The 23,335-nt window shown below is 30.7% G+C and overlaps 1 protein-coding gene across 10 annotated transcripts in view; it reads right to left on the bottom strand.

Moving 5' to 3' along the window:
* Oxr1 (oxidation resistance 1) overlaps positions 1-23,335 on the bottom strand; it is a 411,354-nt gene that overhangs the window by 32,285 nt on the left and 355,734 nt on the right. For 8 of the 10 annotated variants that reach the window (XM_046464584.2, XM_046464583.2, XM_046464586.1 and 5 more), the window contains 4 exons: positions 19,669-19,853; positions 16,023-16,789; positions 12,748-12,916; positions 9,500-9,662 (listed from right to left, as the gene is read on the bottom strand). In XM_046464584.2, coding sequence (XP_046320540.1) covers positions 9,500-9,662; positions 12,748-12,916; positions 16,023-16,789; positions 19,669-19,853 — 1,284 coding nt within the window. Of the gene's footprint in view, positions 1-3,334; positions 3,927-9,499; positions 9,663-12,747; positions 12,917-16,022; positions 16,790-19,668; positions 19,854-23,335 lie in introns of those variants that run through there. The other 2 variants (XM_046464592.2, XM_058585676.1) reach the window with 2 other exon arrangements.

Genomic DNA, 23,335 nt, shown 5'->3' with positions numbered 1-23,335 from the left:
TGGGTGAAAATAATGTATAAATATTAGTTCATAAATTGAAAAAATGTACTGCACAATGCCATGTATTAATAATACAGTGAATTGTGTTTAGGGAAAAGACAGTATATGGAAACTCTCTACAATTTCCATTTTATTTTTCTTTAAATCTGAATTTGTTCTAAAACTTAAAATCTAGTAATTTATAGGTAGGGGGAAAATAGGCAATACAAAATTGAGGGAGGTGATTATCAACTGGGGGGAGAGAGTAGATAAGACAAAAAACACATAGGCAGATGCAAGTACACTAGTAATTTTCTAGTTTTTATGCTGGTTAGTGTATTCACAAATGTTAGTTTTATTATTATGTCTTATAACTTGTATATCTGATACTTTTTGACTATTGACTCAAATACAAAAACAAAAAAAAATTCTATATTGAACACATGTGTAGATCTTCTCCATTAAGTTGTAATTGATAAAGAGGAAAAAAATGTTTTCCTTATAATAAGGCAGATATAAATACTTGTTAATTTCCTGTGAATGTGTACTACAGGTAGGCAGCATAATATAGTGGAAAGAATATGGCTTTGTGTTTATAACTCTACCTTACTTTTGATTCAGTTTTTAGTAGTTTTGTGAATTGAAACAACCTCATTTAATTAATTTCTGGTTTTTCAAATGGAAATGACATCCACATTAATTCATATTTCATGAGGAATAAATAAGAATAAGGTACATATAAAATATATCCTGATACATTAAATACATGAGATTTAAAAAAAAAAAACTTTTTCTTATATATCGAAGATTTTAAGAGTGAGAATGGCAAAGAGTTTAAAGGCATGAACTAGAGTCAGAAAACCTAGATTCAAACCTCAGCTCTGACTCTTATTGGTTACATGATTGCTATATACCCGTTTCTTCATTTATGAAATGGAGATGATAAAGTGAAACACTTCTACAGAGTTGTAAGAAATAAGTTAACTCAGGTTAAGTGTCTAGAACAATAAAGAATCAAAAGAAGTAATTATTTTTATCATCTTTATTATTCTTATCTCAAGTTGAGGTCAGTTTTTTCCTACAATTCTACATGTGAGAGAATTCTTACACAGATGTAAATAAATCACCAGGAGCTTTTCTCCTATGTTTTCATACTTGAAAGAAAATTTTTAAAAATCTGTCTTTTTTAGATATGAGGGTATAAAACAAACAAAAATCTGGTGACAAAATCAGTGAATTATTAATAGTGACAATAAAAAATGTTGATATCTAATAATTTATGAACTGAATCTGATTAGCCTAAATCCTATTATAAGTGAATTTATAACTTGCAAGAAAACATAAATTATTGACAGACACCAAAAAGGTAGGGTGTAGGAGAGGAGTATACAAAATATATGAACAGCTTCAAGTAAATGAATAATTGAAGACTAAAGTTTAAGTTGTTCATCGGAATAAACTTAATTTCTATGAGACTTAAATTAGTTAATTTATAAAGTGAAAATAATCTGTCACACAAGGTTACTGTAAAGGGTCAACTGTTATACTATAGATCAGCATTTAAAAAACTGTCAAGGTTAAAAGAGATATATGGTGACTTTATTACCAGCTCTATTTGGCAGTTTATCTCTAAAGTCTATAAATATTACTACTAATCTGTTTAGTGAAATATGTGAACAATCCTAAAAAGCTACAAAAAACAGTCCCAGAATAATAAATTTCATTTGTTTTAAAGTATGCCTACTCCAGAAGAAACAATTTCTATTATCAGTTTTAATACAGAAGAGCCCTTGTCTTCTGCAAAATCTTATATAAGGAATCTCAATCTATAAACAAATGAAAGAATTACTACCCCTTTTTAACCCAATTTTTCTTACATCTTTCCCCTGCCCTACAGCTCCATAGGAAATCCACTTTATAAAGCAAGAAAATACAGCTAGAAAAGTAAGAGTGGAGCTTGTCTTCTAGTCTTAACACTATATAATTTTAGAGTGACTTCTAGGCATCCTGAGAAAGGAAAAAATTTGTGCTAGGGTCAAGCTGTCTCTGTACTCCAGGACACCTCAGTTCAGTAACCATTCCATGCTCTAGTTTTGTTATCTTTAAAATGGGAAGTAATATTACTGTACTTTCAAAGTTACTGTAAAAGTTAAATGAAATGAAAAGTTGTGTTGCAACTGTACATAATGAATCACAATGCATTCTGCTGTCATATATACCTAATTAAAATAAATAAATTAAAAAATATATAGGAAAAATATATATAATATCCATATAAATCAGTTTGGCCCATAATTTACTATATGTATAGAAAGAGCGAGCTGATGAGCATAATTGCTCAGAAAAATGGTAAAACACCTGATAAAATTACATAGTAGCTTCCTATAAAATGAACAGGAACTGGTGAGTATAAGTTTACGATATACATTACACTGAACTTTCAAATTAAAATATCCACGATTTATTTTGCTGTATCTGTAATAAATTAATGATGTTTATTCAATCTACTAGTCAAAAATATATTAATAGCTTTAGCTAATCTGGCAACTCTGATCACAAATGCAAATTCAATTATTTCAGGTGCCTAAAACCTTCTGGATTGATATATAACATAAATTTGAAATTATAACTAAAAAATAACACTAATTGAGATCATTTTGTTATTTTTGAAATATAAAACATTTAAGAGAGGAGAGATGCTTTTGGGGCATTTTTCAAAGTCATCTCCGGTCTTAAGTATGTATCTGCCCTTATTTAACCAATAATTATAGCAAAAAAAATCATGATTAACAAATAATACACATTTACACTAAACAGTAACTAGAAAAAATAATAAGTAGAATTCTCAAAATAGTACAGTTAACATAAGTTTTCCTTTACTAGAATATTTTTTAAAGTTTTGTATTAGGTAGTATTGCCTAAAAACTTTTGAATACCTTTAAAAAAGCATTTTCTCAGATTACTTAAACAAACATTATAACAGAATCTAGTCTGCAATCTACTCAATACAAATTATTTTATTCTGTCCTATTCTTATTTTTAAGCAAGAAAAATATATGAATATTTCCCTTCAAAGTTAAATTTAAATAAAAACATTAAGGTAGCAATTAAGATTGGATATCTTTCTTCTTTTTAGTGAGAATAGTAGAATCAAAACACCTTTAAACACAAAATTACAGTCCCTTACTAATTTTCTTTTTTGAAATATTTACAATCAACAAAGTTATTTTTTGTAATCATATAATTTTGAATTCTAAAAATATTCTGTTAATACTTTCAGAAACTGCATAATTTTGGATCATGTCATCAGAAAAAGACTAGTATATGTAGATTGAAATAACTGACTAAGATTTACCAGAGTATATTTATGATTAACTGGTTGATGTCTTCTCACTTTTTTCCCATACCAGAGTCGAGACATTTCCTTCCCAGTGCAAATTAAAGTTACATCAAATCACGTAAGAACTGTTTTCAAAAGCATTCTTCCTCTGTCAAAGATAAATTTCCAGCACCAGAGCCTTACTACAGTGACAAAATAGTATGCTAGAGACAAAGATTTGATTGACAAGACAGAGAGCTAATCACTAAGTAGTATCCATTGCAAAGATAGTCCTGAGTGGAGACTGTAAAGCTAGGGAGGGAAAAGAAGGTTTCCCATACTAAAGTTTGGTTGCACAGTACCCAAATGTACAGAGAAAGGGCTCAAAACTTTAAAGATACAGAGCATATATTTCCAAACACCAGTACACTAAATAAATATACTACAAGTTTCTTTGTCACAATAATGTATTAAGCACAATTTCCAGATTCCCTCCCAAATTTTATAAATGATTTCTATTAACATTCTTTTATTTGCTCATACAGTAATAAAATCCTGTTCTTTACAGCTATGAATTGTATAAAAGTTCATCTTTTATGTGATTTTTAAAAAATAAGATGTCCATATTAAACTACATTTCCTAATATCTTATTTATTGAAAAGGTATTTATATATAATATGCTTACATATACTATACTTCAATAAGCAGTAGTATTCTGCATATAATTGAACTTTTAAAAGATTAAATTAGAAATATATTTAAACTATACATTGACAAAAATCATAGAACTCAATTTTAACTACAATATCAACACTTTAATTGTATATCTGAATATATTTTTCCATTTTAAGGTAAACCTGTTCCTCCCCTGTAATCTTGTCATTTTTTACACAAGCATCATGTCTTCAAATGCACATCACTTTTTGAACACCCACAATAATGCTCACACTTCAGTCTAGCATACATGGGACATAGCATACTCTACAGTGAATACTCTCCCTTCCCACATACTAGCTATCTCCTCATTCCTGTCAATCAGCCCTACCATAAGCATTGTAAGACTCCCCCCACATCGGTACACCATCAACTTCACACAGGCCTTAGAATGTCCTCAAACTTACAGTGCATACTGGTCACACACCATCTTCTTATCACGAATTCTCCCTATACAACCATCAGCAATATTATAAAATTGGGGGAGGGCATTTTTAAAACCTGTCATAACTTCCAGCCAGATTTTTCTAAAATGAAAAATACTGAATGTGTTCCAAAAAGTATGATATTCAAAATAAAACAAAGAAAAAGCCATCAGGTATAGCATATTCTGTTGGTTATCTATTCAACATCCATATCTGAAAAAATGAATCTCTATATAGCGAATTTAGACACAAAGGCTTCCTTCATTTTTTTGACAAAATCAATTCTATGTGGATTTTCTGGCGAGGCTGAGAAGAGATCAGGAGAATTTATTATTTGTTGTTTATTTGCTATATGACTTAATTTTAATTTTGCTATTATTGTACTTTAATAACAATAAAATATTGGTTTATTAAAATGAACACCAGAATAATTCCTACCTGGACATTTAGTAAATAAAATACTAAGCATATTATTGAAGCCCTTTGATATAATGCTTCCTAAAAGCTGAAGTAGTACCTCTTTTGAGGTATTCTCTGAGAAACCCAAGAACTATGGCAATACCTAATAGCAGCTCTGCAAGCAAATCTGAGAACATAAGACAACAACCACACAAGGGTTAAAAAAATCCAATAATTATATAATATGATGGATTTTATGGCTTATATTAATTTTAAATATTTGGCATTTATAAAATTAAGAAAGAATACTAGAAATTAAAATAAAACTGTGCAGATTATATAAATGATTTTAAAAACTAGCTAACCAGAAGGCAGATTCTAAAATCTTTAGAATAATGGCATACAGGTTCAAGAAATAAGCAGTACATATTTATATTTATACTTAATCCCTTGAGCTTTGACTGAGAAAACAATGTCAAACACCAAAAATAGTGCAAGTTGTCTCAGAAACTAAAATGTGAATGGAACATTGTTTTATCAATACTTTGGCAAAGGTGAGAGGTAGGAAATATATCAAAACAACTTCCTTTTACTATTGTGGGTTTTTTTTTTTTTTTTTTTTTTTTTGTATGGGACAATGAACTCTAAGCCACATCCCCATGCCTTTTTTTATATTTTATTTAGAGACAGGGTCTTGCTAAATTGCTTAAGGGCCTTGCTAAGTTGCTGAGGCTGGCTTTGAGCTCACCATCCTCCTGCCTCAGTCTCCTGAGCTACTGGGATCATTGGAGTACATCACCATGCCCAGCTCATACCAATCATTTTAAAAATGAAAAACACTACTATGTTATGTAACCTACTGAAGTTAATAAATAGACTAATTTTTTAAAAATTAATCAAAAAGCTTAAGCCAAAGAAATGAATTTCTAAATAAATCAATTAAAGCTGATTCAAAAAAGCCAGGTTATTAGCTATTTTTATTTATCATACTAGGAGGATTTGATGTTTTAATTAATAAGTTTGGAATATGGGAAAACTGAACTAAAATTAATTTTATAACAAAGAATTTTGCAAGACATTTTTTTGGGTCCAGATCTTAATTCCCCAAAGAATAAAAAGTCACCCAAAGGATGAAACAAGCAATTTTAGCTTAAAAAGCTCTATCTTTGAGGTCTCACGCAGCAAGATGGGTATACCCCAAACATGTGACAGTATGAAATCCAAGACTCTCAGAGAATTCAAGAACAGAGCCTCTTGAACGTGGATGGTGACATATATAGCTCAGGGATACAGTAATGTGCCATAGTACCTCCGGATATATCTTACTGTAGCATCATTTTTACTTCATAAGCAAGCCTTTGAATCAAAATATCAGAAGTCTGTTGTTTCCAAAGTTAAGTGCTCCAACCTAATTGAGGGAAAGGTCTCAAAGCTTACTGGTTTGTAAAAATTACTGTCCACCACTTCACCATCCAAGTTAGAAACTATTTCATATCCCAGTTGTCACTACATCCTAATTAGCTAGGTAATATATTTTTCTAATTTATTTTATCCTTTTCTACTTTATCTTTAACTGTTACTTAGTATAAGTGTAGATTTTTCATAACTTGTGTTTGATTAAAATAAAGTTCCCTCCTGCTCCTTAGCCATCTCCTCAACCCCCAGCAGTCTGATGACTATTAAGCTCATTTTCCTCTTTTGAACTTGATGTAAATGGAATTACATAGTATATATGCTTTTGTGCCTAGTCTCTTTTATTTGAATGCCTAAGAGATTCATCTAATTTGGATTCCAGAGAGATTAACCAAGGTCCTGACCCAGTGATTGTCTGGAGTCGGGGGTCTGTTTATGTGTTTTCACAGGGAGAACAGCAGCCGATTTGGATTCCAGAAAGATTAACTAAAGCGATTTCTACAGACCAAAAAGAAGATGATTTGGCTCAAATCCATAACAACTGATATCCAAAACTCCAGTTTGGCTATTCTTACATCTGCAACAGAACCAGGATGCTTTTTTCAATATCTATTTTATTATTGCCCTTTGCCATATCATGAAGTTCTATTTTGTTTTTTGAGCTCATACAGACCTAGGTTAATGTTTTGCTGATCAGTTCTATTTTTTGACTATAGAGTTTTTAAACATTGCAATGGAGATTTCACCTGTAAAAAGTTATAAGGCCTTTACTATAATGTTATGTGTTGTATGTATTATATTATGTGTGCACACTTGTGTTTTGTGTTATATGTTTGAATGTACGTATGTCCATATATCATATATGATGAGCGCTCATGATAAAATGGATCCAAATATTTTTTTTCACGTGATTTATATGGTTTAATTTAAATTGGGTAAACAACTGTTGAGGATTGTTTTAATATGTAAACAAAAAAGAAGGTTAACAGATCTGTTTGTTTACTTTCACCTTTCCTTTTCATTATATTTAATAATTCTCTTAAAGATAATGTAAATTGTTAAGAAAATTGTTTTCTTTTAGTGCCTTCTGTAATGTTACATAATTTTTTCTTAAGCCATTATTGCCAGAATTCCTATCTTCATCCCAGTGCTGGTGAAGACAATGTAAATTGTTAAGAAAATTGTTTTCTTTTAGTGCCTTCTGTAATGTTACATAATTTTTTCTTTAGCCATTATTGCCAGAATTCCTATCTTCATCCCAGTGCTGGTGAAGTCAAAGATAAAACCAATCTACAGCTTCTACAATAGCCATCAGCGACTTGTGATAGTGTTGGGGTATTTTTGATGATGATGTCACCGGTGGTACAATTTTTCAAAGGAGGCCTCAATTGGCTTAATGTCATGGCATTTTGCATCCTCCTCTACTAGTGATGGTCTAAAATTTGGGGGCCAACAGAGGTGAGGCAAAGAACCTCACCCCCCCCCACAGGTGCAAAGGCCTATCCACAAGTATGGCTGTATGCTGGACTGGTAGTCAGTGACGGGTATGATCCAATTGCAGTGGTACCAACCTAAGACAGGAGGCTGACGCCTAGAGGTCAGTTCATCCGATGACGGGTAAGGACCATATGTTGAATTGGACTGCCTAACAGGCACAGTCCCTAAGCCACATGCTTGTTGTTTAAACAGAGAGGGGGAGATGTTGAGAGCCACAGCCAAAGGGGCCCCAGCAAACTTCCAGCTGCCAGCAAACTTCCAGCTGCTGGCTGATGATTGGCTCACAGCGGCCCCAGCAACATCTAGCTGATTGGCTCCTCGGCCCCAGCAACATCTAGCTGATTGGCTCCTCTGCGGTGATGCTCATTGGGCTGTTTCCCTGCCCTTTCAGACCACGGAGCTGCTCATTGGGGGACTTTTTTGGCTCCGCCCACGTGACCCAGCCAATCGGCCTCAAGAGCAGGAGGATTGTGGGAGGTGGGGAGAAACTTGTGTGAGAGAGAGAGGCTTGTGGAAAGCCGGTGGTGGCAGTTGGGCTCTGAGGGTTTTTCCTGAGAGGCTGTTTTGTTTGGCGTGTGTGGTTCTAAAAATAAAGTTAGTTTCTTTTGACAAGTGGCTCCTGATTGTGCCCAGCCAGACTGCGGCAGTTGCCTTTTTTAGCTCTATATTACTGGAAATTTTATTAATATTCACAAATTTATCCTCATTCTCCTGCAGATGGGCATTCAAGTCATTTCCATTTTGGATATGAATAAAGCTGGTATGACGATTAATAATGTTGGTTTAAGCTTTAAAAGATTCCAATATAAATGCTCAATAACTGTCACTTCTTTCCTTCCATTAAATTGAAGTTACAGTGGAAATGGATGCTGTATATACCACACAGAACGAAAGTAGACACATTCACAATCAAGTTCACCTTTTAAACAAGACATGCCATGTATACTGCTAATCACTATACATGTTATGTTCATGCATAATAAATTCATATAACATAAATAACCACAAACATTAACCAAATGATTAACAAAAACTGATTTCTTTGATAATCACATTTTAGCATCTGCTCTATATTTTCTAATACATCAAGAATAGATTAATTCAGGCAATAAGAAAAACTGTATTGTCAATCTATCAACCATACAACTCAAGGCATGTGAAATGAGATCATTTAATCTCAACAGATTGATCTAAATGGAGTTCAATAAAGCATATCAATATTTATTTGGCCAATTAAATAAGTTCATTAACTTTGAGCACATAAAAATTATAACTTTATTACATTAGCACAAGCTAACATTCCCTAACATTACTATTGCTAAACTCATGTCAATATAATGCTTAGGTCTGAAAGAACTGCTATTTGCCTCCACATGTTCAATAAGTATTACACCTCCCTCCATGCAGGAGATGAAATTAAAATGAATCAAATATGCAATAAAAGTTTTAATAAAATTAATAGAACAGCAGTTAATATTATTTCCATCTTTGCCACAGTGTTACTCCTTCTGAAAATAAAGATTCTAAAATACACTGAATAAAAGTCATCTAGAAGCTGCTGGGTTGTTCTTCTAGTATTTTAAATCAAAATCAGAGTAACAAATGGTATTAAAACTACTGCCAGATTCATTCTGGACCTTTAAAAAATAACTCCTTTGTACAAAGATAACTTGTATTTAATACTACCATAAAATTATAAATTCATACAAAGTAAAAAAAAAATAAATGAAATCTTCATATTTTTCTTCTTACCTCCCATTCTCTGGCTGCTGCTTGATTAGTAGAATCCTCATTTGTTTCAGACTCTTCAATCTTTTTTACTACTATAAACCCAGGTTCTCTAGTATATTCACCAGTATCTTCTGCATATATTTCTGGACTCCACTGAATGAAGAAGGCATATAAGTGGTCCGTCCTATTAGAACAAGGGAGTATTACTATAACTAGTATTCTGTGCTGTTAACTACATTTACAAAATCATATGTGAGATATCTTGGTAAAATTATTGACAAAATGTACACAAAATATAATGCACTTTATATAAAAAGCCCATTGGAAAAACATTAACTTAAAAACAATTTATTTGGCTATACTCTGTTGTTTTGAAAAACCATATTCAGAATTTCTTTGGCATGCTTTGACTAGTTCAAATATGATATATAGCTAATATTTTTCCTCTTTAAAGATATTAGTGATGGGAAAGAAAATTGAATCTGTAACTTTGTCCTAATTCACACAATGATCTAATGATTAAATATAAGTAAACAATTTATTAGCTACCTATTTTGAAACCTGGACATTGTACAGAAGTTTTCCAATTTAACAGAAATTAATTTCCTTAACTTTTAAATGATACCAGTAACACATACTTAATTATTGACTCAGGGATAGATGATCTAGTCTTTAAAATCTCTGGTTCCTCTTTCCAATGTTTTATTACCTATAGTAAAGCAGGCTGTTGAATTTCTTAAGAAATACATTTAAAGGCCAAACACATATTTTAAATATCTGTACTTTCTTGGCTTCAATTAGCATGAATAACTGAAAATTCATTATAAAACCTTCTGTTCATATATAACAATAACAACAACTATGGAAATTATAGATTCAATCTAATAATTTTTTTTAAAAAAAACCTGTAATTCCTTATGTGACAGCTAACATAAAGTGTACTGTTTTATCTTTCAGATAATTTGTCCCTACCAAAAGCAATATAAATTAAGTCATGTTTAAAAATAAAGCTTAGAATCCTAGTAAAATTACTTTTAAATGAACATTAGCCAATATGAAAGGACATTATTAAAACAAACTTCCATGTAAAAATGAAAATATAACCAAGAGTAAACAGAAAAACTAAATTTAGTTAAAATTTTCATTGGAGTCATTTCAATATGACTGACGAATTTGATTATCTGGCTCCATCCCTTTTAATTATTTATGAACTATACAAACATACCATAAACTTTATTTACTGTAACCACATTTTGTTGAAGGCATACTCATTGTCTGATGGGTTAAGGGAAATAGGGAGAACTTTATCATTATAACCCCCCAAAGCAGTAGTACTCAAAGCAACACAGAAATCTTTTCTAAGAGGTATATGGACACTTAAGATCGTTCTAAGGGAATCAATTTCTCTATAATTTCTATATTTCTCTCATCTCATACTAATCTCCCTAAGAATTATACAATAATGATGGTGTGCAGATTTACTCCTTCTCTGCTTTTGCTAAAAATACCTTTACTAATTTGTAAAAGAAAGGTGTATCATCTTCCATTCAGATTTTTACAATGGTATATTCCTTAAAGTATAACTACTTCCAGGCTGCCCAAGATTGGTATTGAAACATGGAGAATTATAAAACTGGGTAATAATTTCTTTTGTAAAATTCAGTTGTTTCTAATCCATTGATTTCCACAAAACTGAAGGAGTTTTCAATGGAGTTGCTTACTGTTGATCATTAAAACCGATTCTGATGAAAGATAATGAAGTTTTGGAACATAATAAAACAACTTGAAAGAACTGAATGACATTATAAATAAAAGTATTTGAGTGTTAGTGACTTTTATATAAACAAAGCCTCTCAGTATTTAGAAAGAAAATAAAAAAGGGAAAAAGTGATGCTGAATCCTTCCTCATCCTTTCAATGAGCAACCTGATTACTGCTATTGTTGTGACTTTTTTCAGCCACCATGTATCAAACCAAGGCAGGCTGATTTATAAGCTTCCAAGTGGGTAAAATCTTAGGCTTTTTATTATTTTGACAACAGTAATGGAAAGTTATGAAATAAATGGAATTTCAATATACATATATGCAGATATGTAAGTGCCTATGTATGTGTAGTTTGTTGCAACGAATAATAAAAGATAAAAATACCTTATATAAAATTCTGTGAGGAGGCATAATGGAAAATAGAAATACAAAGCTAAAAATGTAATGATGCAATTTTTAACTATTAAAGGAGAATATAGGCTGGGCCTGATGGTACACACCTGTAATCCCAGCAGCTCGGGAGGGAGGCTGAGGCAGGAAGATTACAAGTTCAAAGCCAGCCTCAACAAAATTGAGGTGCTAAGCAACTCAGTGAGACCTTACCTTTAAGTAAATACAAAATAGGGCTGGGGATATGACTCAGTGGTCTAGTGACCCTGAGTTCAATCCTAATACCCATTAAAAAAATAAATAAAAAAAGAGAACATATGGGTTTTTAAGTGGATTATGGCAGATGGCAAATTGTTAGGCTGTTTAGTTTGTTTAGTTTCTATTGGATATATAGTATTTAAAAGATCAACTTAATAATTTAACTTAAAATATCAATATTTATAATTTATTAACAATAGACATATTTTTAATTGATTAAACTTATAATGAAGAAATTTACTGTGCTCTAATGTACACAAAAACAGCTTGAAAATACTACATCCTTTTAGTAGCTAATTTAGTGTCATATATATATAGAATGCATTCAATATTTTTGAGGCAATTGAAATAAAGAGATTATAATTCTAGATTATTACCTGCCTTCAGGTAAAGGCCATATCATTTAATATTTCTTTTAAATACTTTTTTTAGTTGTAGTTGGACATAATACCTTTATTTTTATTTGTTTTTATTTTTATGTGGTGCTGAGGATTGAACCCAGCACCCAGCATGTGCTAGGCGAGCACTCTACAGCTGAGTCACAACCTCAGCCACTCATTTAATATTTTGATGAACCTTCATATCTAAGATATCTTAAAGAACATTTTTTTTGCCACTAAAACTGGATACATAGTCACATTTTTTTTTAACAATAAACTCCAAAGATATAATTAAAAATGGGATAAAGTTAAGTGTACAAAGCAGGAGTTAAATGATTTTAAATAGATTTAATGTACAATTTTAATTAGAAACTACTTTTTACAGTACTTTGTCACTGGTATGCAGGTATACAAAATAAATTTAATTCATGGAATCTTAATGTTTTCAAGGTTTTGTTTTTATGTTATTCTACTTTACCTTTCTTGTGGCACTGCAAACCAATATTCATGTTTCTTATCTCTTTGTGCATACTGTTGCATTGTAGCACTTGCTTGGGATACAAATGTTTTCCTCATTGGTTTTCCAACTCTGAGACACAAAAACTTATGTAATCTATTTCTTCTCTTTTCCTTTAAAAGTGCAGAACCTAGAAGTGAGAGCCAAACAGTATTTATACAATCCTCATGCATCACATAATTTAGATTAAGTAATCTTACCTTTCAACTTCAGACTAATTACAGAATAAAAACTAATTTTACTGATACTCAGATGAATTACCTTAAGTAACCTGTATTTTTCTCCCAACAAAGTTGAAGTCACAAACACAGCAAGACCAAAAGAGAGAGCCAAGTTAATAAAGTGAAATTATATTTATGGAAAAATGCAAAGTTTCAGGAAATTCTTAATTAAATTTTTGTTTAGACATACTATGCAAAAGTAATCACATATACATTTATAATTTTCTGCATATTCTCTATCAGTCTTTAGAATGGCATCTAAGTAAGTTTGCAGGATTTTGTAAGGCTTACTTTAATATAGTAATTATAGACAAAAGATGAGTAAGTTTCTGAATTTTTACATACACACAAAGTGTGATAAACCTAGATTCATTCATTTATTTGGACAGTTAATTAAGCCTGAATAATCTTTAACTCTCCCTACCAAAGATACAGATATGAAGTATATTGAGTGTTTGATAATATAGTTGAGTTCATGAAATCCGGACATTAATTAGCTTGCAAAGGCAGCATATTATGAAAGGAAGTGTGCTTACAGAGATCTGGGTACCTTTTGGCATTTTTTCTGTGTAAAACTATACAAAGTACATGGCTTTTCTTCTGTGTAATACTGTGGGAAGTATATAATCTATTTTAGCCTCAGTATTTACATCTGGTCAAAAGGAGGAACTATAAGCATTCTTCTCATAGCTGTATTTCTCAGCTTTATATTTATTATATACTTTTATTACAAAGTCATAAAGTTCAGAAAGTTTTAATATTTCCCTGTTGTAGAGTATCAGGTTACTTAAAAAATACTTAAAATTAATTTCATGATATAAAAAAAGAAACCAAATAGCAATCTATAGACTATATGAACATAGACTCTATGAATACCTACCAATTTTTCTCCTTTTAGTATCTATCTGGTTATAAAAGGATCTCACCTAACCCCCACAACAATCCCAATAACAGATTATTGTTATTCAACAGAATCCATAATTTTATCTTTTTCAAAGGCTTCAAAATGTAGCAAAAATCAGATGTAAAAGTCTTCAAATAAAGATATTCACATAAGAATGATTTATACCAAAGAAAGTAAATGTCTTAATAATATAAATTGCTAATAACAACCGAGAGTGCTAACAATATGAAAATGGTTGAATAAATCATATGGCTATTAAAACCATGTTTTCAAAGAATTATAACATAGAAATATTCATGACAAAAGTGTTAAGTGGAAAAAAAAAGCAGGATAAAATATTATATATAGTGTAAACCTGATTTCAGATAAAGAAATCTATAAGTATACTACATGTAAATATCAAAGTTATGCGCGCACACACACACACACACACACACACACATATAAACACATAGATCCTCTAACAACAAATATTCCAAATGTTAATAATGACTGCCTCTGGGTGATAAATCCCAAGTAATTTTTATAAATTGTCTAATAGCCTCCTATATTTTTCATACATTCCTTAATAAATATTACTTCTAAATAAAAATATTATAGAGGAAATAGTCCTTGATTTTAGTTAATCTTTTATAAAAACATGCTTCAACTAAATGTATTTTTTAATATTCTAATAAATATAATCCTTAGGTCTTTAGGGTATGTCAATTGGATGATGCAAGGACTATTTAGTATTTTAAAAATTAAAACAAATCATTATGCATTGCTAATGGGAATGTAAAATGGTGCAGCCACTATGAAAAATAGATGGTTTCACAAAGAATTAAACATGGAGTTATCATATGATCCAGTAATTTCATATGTGCTCTAAAAGACCAAAAGGAGACTCAAACAGATATCTGTATACCAATGTTCACAAAAGTATTATTCACAATAGCAAAAAGAAAGATATAACAAAGTGAATAAACAGAATGTGACAAACATACAACTGAATATTAATTACTAAGCATTAAAAAGGTAGAGAGTTCTAACTATGCTATAACATACATGAACCTTAAAGGCATTATGTTAAGTAAAATGATCCACACCAACACACACACACAAAACAAACAAACAAACAAACAAAAAAACTCCATGATTTCACTTAAATGAAGTACAAAAAGTAGTCAAAAAAAGAAGAAAGTAGAATAATGGTAGCCAACAGCTATGAGAAAGGGAAAATGGCCATTTACTATTAGTATGTAGTTTCAGTCTGGGAAGATGAAATGTTCTGGAGATGGATGTTGGTGATGGATGTCACAGTACCTAATATCACTAGAATGCAGACTAAAAAATGGTTAAAACAGTAAATCTTAAGTATATTTTACCACAATTAAAAAAACAGTTAAAATGGTAAATTTATTTCATGTATATTTTAGTACAATTTTTAGTTCATATGTAAATTGGGATCAGTATTTCAATGGAATTACTTAATTCTAGACATGTTTGCTGTTATATGAGCCCATTTAACCCATAATGCAGTAAGTATAAGCACAGTATATTAGAAGGAAACTGTTTTATAATTTTCATAAATAATATTACCAAAAACAGAACTAAAAGAGAATATGATATTTTAATTTATTCTGTTTTTTTAAAGGAAAACATATAATAGGATGATGATGAAACTTCTGGATATTTGGAAGTATTCTAGGAATAGATTTTTATATCCAATTGTACTTTCTAAAAGAAAGATGAAATTACAACTTCGGTAAGTATAAATTTCAATTAAAATATATGTGCAATGATAAAGGCATATTAAGAACTAAGAGACACAATGGAATAAACAAGTTATTACAAAACTTCTGTGCATTTCCAAGAAACAAACTGCTATTTAAGAAAGAATGCATTCAGTCAAGAATATTAAAAAATGATACAAAAGATTCTCATTTTGTGAACCTGTATCTTTGGGATACAAAAGACAGCAGGTATCAAAGACTTGTCCCCAGAGTAACTTCAAACAAGGGCTACCTGATTATCTTTCAGACTGGTCTAAGATACAGCAGTGTTTGAGTCAGTTAGAAGAGACAACACGCAATAAAATGAACTAACTTCATAAGCTCCTTGACGCTTACCTTCTACATGCCCATCAGCAGATATAATTTTATGTTTGATTTCTTTCTGTGACACTTGCTGAATATTTTCCCTTTGCTCTTTAGTTTGTTGCATGGTATGAGTTTTCCAGAGTTTACGTAACTCTTCTACCTCTGTCTCCGAGTCCCGATTTTGTTCCTTTCCTTGTTTGCCTTTGTCAACAGTTTGCTTTTGTTTAAATTCTGTCGTTTCTCCATAAGGCATATTTTCTTTTCCACTCTCTTCTTGGTGCAATGAATCCTCATGACGAAAAGCATCTTGGATTACATGACCTTTTATACTTGTGCTTTGTTCTTTAGGGGCTGATAATTCTTGAAGGTTATCTGTAACTGTATCTCCTCCCTTAGTGGACATTTCCAGATTATTTAAATCAGATGCATGAGATAAAGCCCCAACTTCATTTGTAGAATGTTCAGTATTGGATTTTGAATGATCAAGAGTACTAGTAGACTCTGATTTGGCCATTGAACATTCTACTTCAATCTGATTGACAGTTTGCACAGATTCTGATGATGCACCAGATGACTTATCTTGTCGTAGCTGATCTGAAGAGATAAGCTCCTCTCGTATTGGAGAGAGTTCTGATTCTGTGAACACATCTTCAGAAAGAGACTCCTCAGTACTCCTAGGAGCAGTGCTGGCACTATCATTACCTGCATCACGGATTCTTGAGTCCATTTCCTCAGTATTAATTCCTGTTATTTTCTTTGAATGGCAGAAGTCCTTTCCTGATAACTGATCTAGTTCTCTGTCATTAAACAAAGTTAAATATTATTAGACTTTAAAAATTGTCTTTTATATTCCACCAACTGAATAATTAATATCACTGAAGAGGTTTTTCAAAGAAGATAAAGTATATGTCTCAATAGAATATAAAAATTTTGATTTATTCACAAGGAGAAAGTAATCACATTCAATTTTTCAGTAACTGCTTAAGATTTGGAAAACAACAATATAAGATTTCCTTGAAAGGAATCAAAGAAAGTTTGATAACATAATTCTGGCTGAAGCTAGAATTTTAAACTAATATTTACTCATTGATGGAATATAGAAAATAGCTTAAAGAAAATTTCAATTAAAATGTTGTATCTTTTAATAAAATGAATACATCCGATTTGTTATATACACACACAACATTCATTTACATTCAAATAGAGGTTGAATTAAAATATAAGGTTTAAATAGAAGGCTTAAAAACAATCTCAACAGACTGAGGCAAAACTATTTTCAGTAAATCTTTAAGCTAATAATCCTAAATAAAAGTTGTAAGAAAATTTATTCAGGTAAAGAATTTAGACATTGGAATGAATGATTCATAATTGGGTTCAGCTTTACTTCTTTATTGCCATTTGTCTGGACAAACACTCATGTTCAAAGGCCATAGTTTAAGTTCTGGAAAAAAGTAAGTACACATCTTTTTTCATGAAATGTAAATCAGCAATTTACAGTGATGGTTAAAAGTATCTTGTGGCAAACAGAAACTACATGAATTCTTACTGGATACAGTATTAATATTTATACATATACAATTGGAGGACAACCTAAAAACACTATAAATGGAAAGAATGGAAAGTAACATAAAAATAGTTACTTCTCTGTATGGAAAAGTTGTACATCTTTTTATCTCATTCTCTTTCTTGCATTTATCAAATTATCTGTAATAAATCTGCATAATTTTTATAACTAGACTAAGTAAAAATTTTAAAATATTATTCAGTTGAAGTTCAATTTATATCTCTGCCTCTAATGTACTGGATTCATCTTTTAATTAACACAAGCATCTAACTTGTGTTATTTAATATACAATAGTGTCATCTACTGGTATTTCATTTAAACTGCATCTATGAGTTCTTGGAATTGGACACTAATTTTGAGAAATCTTACCTATACAATAGAATTATATACAATAGAATTATAAGACCTTTAGGGTAAGAGATAAAAATAAGAGCCTAATAGGAAATATATTTAGGTAAGTGCTAAACTCTTCAGAGTTAATATGTTTAAAGACTAAACATTTATGCCAATGAAGCTGCTACTGTTTCAATATAGTTCCAGACAGTAGCTCTGAAATCAACTTTCTAGAAAGTATAAAAAGACAAATCAAAATTTTCAACGCATTTTTGCTACATATGGCATTATTCTGCAAATAATTTCATGCTTTGTTTATCTAATTTGGTGCCAAATATTCTTTTTTATTAATATATATGGCAAGATTTAAAGATATTTCTTTCTGGAGGAATTTTTGTTTTAAAGTATGGATTTAGTGCATAGTCTTTCCACATGATACTCTAAATGACAAAACAGTGAACTGAAAGGAAAAAAGAGAACATCCTAGTAGAACAGACATATTGTTCAGAATAAGATAACCCCAAAATATCATAAAACAAATAGAAAAGTAGGACAACAAAAAAAAAATCTCACCAATGATTGTATATTCCCAAATATAACCTTCCTCTTTCTCTCTGAATCTTATTCTTTAGGTTTTCTCCTGTCTCATCCCACCACCCACCCTCAATAATACTTAATTGCTGAATGTGACTCTGAATAATGATCTACAAACATAACCAACAGAAGAAGATGATGATGACACGTTCTAATTATCTGTGTCTATAAAGATTAATTTATCACGCCAAAATAATATGTATGGTTTGGAAGGTATACTGGTGAATTTTCCAAGAGATTTTTATTCTATTACACATATCCTAACAACTCATCTATTCTTAATCAGAGACAAAAACAATTGCTCCTTTCTCCTTTATAAATTTTCTGCCCAAGAGCCAATTTTGAAACAGCCATCATCATACCTATGAGTTCATAAAGGGATGGAAATATCAGTATTAGTCAAAGTGAAGCCAGTTTTTAAACTGTTGCCAAAGTAAAACACGGAAGGATAGGGAGGTTCTTTTCTACTACATATTAGTTTTCTTTCTTTCCATTTTTCATTGTCTGTAGACCTATATTTTATCATTTTCTCCTTTTATTTCTCATTCCTCTTTTTCTCTCTGGTCACTAATTTAGTCAGCTTTCAAAGTCTATGACACATCCCCATGTTATTGAAACATATGAATCCCCTGAACAGTGTATTACAAGGTTAATGCTTCCTAATAATACAACTTTCAAGTTTTCTCCTTCACATTCTGTACTTTTGTGAAGAGTGCAAAAGTAAAAATCAATAAGTTAAAAAATAAAACTATTCTGGTTATAGCAGTGTCAAGTATTTATTTTTGTGGCCTGTCCCACATCCTGCACCTCACTCACTCTTTAGGCCTTTTGAGGAAAATTTAAAAACTATCTCTGACAATGATTACTCACAGAGGTAAGTCAAAATTCTAGATACTCTATCTAAATTAAAAAAAGAAAACTGATAAACATTGAATTAATCAGTACTATAGGTTACTTCTCAAATATCTGGTTCTTGACCAAAGATACAAACATAAACCTAACATAATTGCTAACTACTTTTGGTTGTATTAAGAATAATAGTTTTAATACTGCACATATTTTTGTTTCATTATTAATAAAGTGAAAAGTATGTATAAAAACTATTAAATATTTTTAAGAACATTAGAACAGAATTCACTATCTAGATGTAAACAAATTGCAAAGGAGCAAAAATTTCACTCTTACATGGGTAAGGATTCCTTTATTTTGCTATCCAAAATTTCTTTGTACATTGCAGCTGACATCACCTCTTCCATTGGACACATGATGCCATATTCCTCACAGCCATTCTCTTGAACCAATGGGTCATTTTTATGTGGATCAAACATTATATTATTTGGAGTAACTAGCAGCACACCACTGACTGTGCCCTAAGATGAAAAAAGAAAATAATATTTAATCTTCAAAGTTTAAAATTGCAAAAAGAATTCTAGCAAGGTTTACTAACGGTCTTATGATATTCAGCTATCATACACACAAACACACACACACACTAAATCATATATATGACTCAATAACTAGGACATTCTCATGAAAACGTTTCAAATGACAATCCATTTTCCCAGTGAATTCTGCCATTTAGGAGAGGTAGAATACAAAGAATATCATACTCCACCTAAAATAATCAAGCCAGGAATTAATTCTGCAAACTCAGCAAAATACTATATTATCATGTATCAGAAAAATAATTTCAGTAATTTAGAAGGGACTGTAAAGTACTGCAAAAGCACAAAGCTATGTTTAACCTTAATTTGCATCCTTCTTCCTGTGCTATTCCCTCACTGCAAGTACCAAATAGTTTAATGTATACAGTGCAGACGCTATCAAATCATGTGACAGTTTTATCCATTATAAAAGGAAAAGAGCAAAATTTCTTTACAATATCTTTTTTTTTTTTTTAAATGACTGCTTTTCTCTTGATTCTGCTACTTCCAAGTTATGTAACTTTGGGAAGCAATGCCTTTGGGTCTAATTGTTTATTCACAAAATTAGACAGATTAGATGACCTCTAAAGTATACAAAAATTATTTTTAATTTCACCATGAAAAGATATAAAATTTTAAACACATTTATATAAATACTGATACAAATCTGCTTTCTAGCCTATTTTTATAAACTAAATTTCACAGGCTGCTGATACAATTAATGTTAATTAATATTTATTGAATACTTCATATGTATCACACTTTTATATACTTGTTGTTCATTTGATCTTCATAATCGTATCTCTGAGATGGTAGAATTGTTTCTGTTTTGTAGATGGGAAGCCTAAGACTGAGAAAAACAAGACATGTTGACCTAAACAAGCAGGATTAAAAATCCAGATAGTCTGAATTCTTTACTATATTCCTTTGGCATATGGGTTAAAAACTACAATTACTCCAAATCAAGTATGGAATATTCTTTAACTAGTATATTTTTTAACTCTTATTCCACTGTGTTCTATATATGCAAAAATGAAGAGCAAAAATAATTCTAAAAATCCTACGGTTACTTCAAAGTTGTCTTCCTTTTCCTGAAGCTATTAAGGGAAAGAAAATCGTAAATCTTGCTTGATTTAGTATCATACCCTTCTTCCAAGTCCATATTCAGTTCTGTGAGTTACCTAGCTCAACTTTAAGAACATAAACAACTAAATTATGGAAAACACTGTCATTAAGAATGACCAATGCCAAATTAAAAAAAAATCTAATGCTGAATATGGTCATCCAAAAACAAGTGGGAAAAAAGTGACTACATGTGTTACAGATAATTAAATATTTTCACTTATTATTATTTATAGTAAATGCATGTAATTGGAGAGAAGAGAATGTGCAGATACATTTTGGTGGATAAAGGGAATCAATCTGAAACTAAGCAGCACTTCTTTTGGTCCAGACCATGAAACAACTAAGTAATCAGTAACTATGTAAAATAGCAGCTTATTTAACTTTTGATTAATATTTTAATTAGATTAATATATATTAATTTGTATTTCCGGAGTACATGCTGACTCAACTCAATGAAATAGTAAAGTATGTTGTAGGGTTAGGGTTAGGGTTGTATTGCAAGGTACATCCAAAAAACATATAATCAAGACTACGGTAAAATGTAAAAAACCTTAAAGGTTTCCAGTATCTCATATCTTCTCTTTCCGGTAGATTAAATTATTTCAGAAATTAAACCAAGCAATCATCCAGAAATTGTTTTAAAAAAGGAGCAAATTTCAGGTTCTCTCAAAAACTTTGTCACTCGTAATTTTATTTTCATTGATTTCAACCACATTATTTGGTTCACTAGCATAACATAAATTTTATCTTTCATCTTAAGAGTACTTTCACAAAGATAATGCTAACTAGCTACACTGCAATAAAAGGTCAAATGTAATGATAACACTTTTATTTGTCGATGCACATTAATACTATTGAAAACTCTATCAAAAACTGTGCTACTACTTTTTAGATTAGAAGGGACTTGAAACCCCTTCTTACTAGATGGATCAATCTCATGAAGCTAATTTCCAGGAATCCATGCTTATATGCTATTACTAAAAGGTGAATTCTTCAAGCTTTCTTTCCTCTGCAGCATAATCAAGGTTTCCATACTTGGCACTTTTTGAGGCAATCGGTCACATGCATTCTCTATAAATCAAGAGTTGACCATGAGAAATGTTTCTTCAGCATACAATTCATGAAAATCTCTTGAGAAAGTAACATAAAATTCATTTGACCAAGATCCAATCTAAAATCATAAACTCACACTAATGCATTCCTTTTTGATTGTTCTAAAATATTGACATATCATCATTATATTAAGACTGTTGTGAGCAAAAGATTTCCAATTAAGTATCTTCTTAATCCATGACTTTTAGAAACTTCAGACACAAATTATTCTTTAGTATTAACATTTTCGCTTTCTTATGTATAATTTCCTGGAATCTTTTAAGGAGAAATTATTTATATTCTAATATAAAGTCTATCTCCAAGAGAAAAGTCATCGTTTATAATAATTCAATAAATACTAAAAGATAAAAAGACTATGATTTAGGAACCCATCTCAGTTAATAGAAAAGTATACAATGATTTTTATTTTTTAAGTCCACAATAATTTAATCATTATAGTTTTGATAAATTTCTATTATTTTATGTGAATAACTTTACTATAATCAATATGTAGGAAGATGAAAGAAGAAAAGACAAATTGCAAAAGAAATAACAATATCCTGCTTACTTTCTTCTGTGCATTATAATAAAGAGAGCCAGACTCCATAAGAGATTATATTGCAATAACATCAGGAAGCAGAGTATTTTGGCTATTCTTAATCCTGCCAATGACTTTATCTTTACTTTGATCCTTAAACAAAATTTTTATTTGTATATTTGCAAATAAATTTCTGCTTCAAGCCAAGAACTAATTCTCAGTATGAGATTTCTGGACATCTATAAAGGGTTTCCTTCAAGATTTTGAACAAGTACATATTACTAACTATGCATAGAACAAGTATCCAAGGATGAGAAAGGAGCACACAAAAGAAGCAAAAGCAACCCCCAGAGGCCACAGAGTCAGGAATACTTTATATGCTCCTTAATCAGAGAGAAAAGCCTTGTATGTATAGGGCCTCAGAATATTCTGAAGAGTATTTTCTCAATAAAGGGGAAAATTAGTCACAGATTAAAGGCTGCAGTAGTCTTGCCTAAAAAACTAACAACAACAAAACTTTAACACAGAAAACAACAGGATTAAATTGTTTATAAGAAATTTAACCAAGAAAAAACTATAAAAATATTTACAGGAATACAACTGTATCCAAAAATCATACACTAGTCATGGAAAGAAACAGAAAAAAAAATGACCCACAACAAAGAAAAAATTC

Source organism: Marmota monax, unplaced genomic scaffold, assembly GCF_021218885.2.
Source record: "Marmota monax isolate L192 unplaced genomic scaffold, Marmota_monax_Labrador192_F-V1.1 WCK01_AAM20220418_F8-fsc00003, whole genome shotgun sequence".
Lineage (NCBI taxonomy): Eukaryota > Metazoa > Chordata > Mammalia > Rodentia > Sciuridae > Marmota > Marmota monax.
Note: the sequence above shows the minus strand (reverse complement) of the source record. Positions and strands in the feature narration are given on the sequence as shown.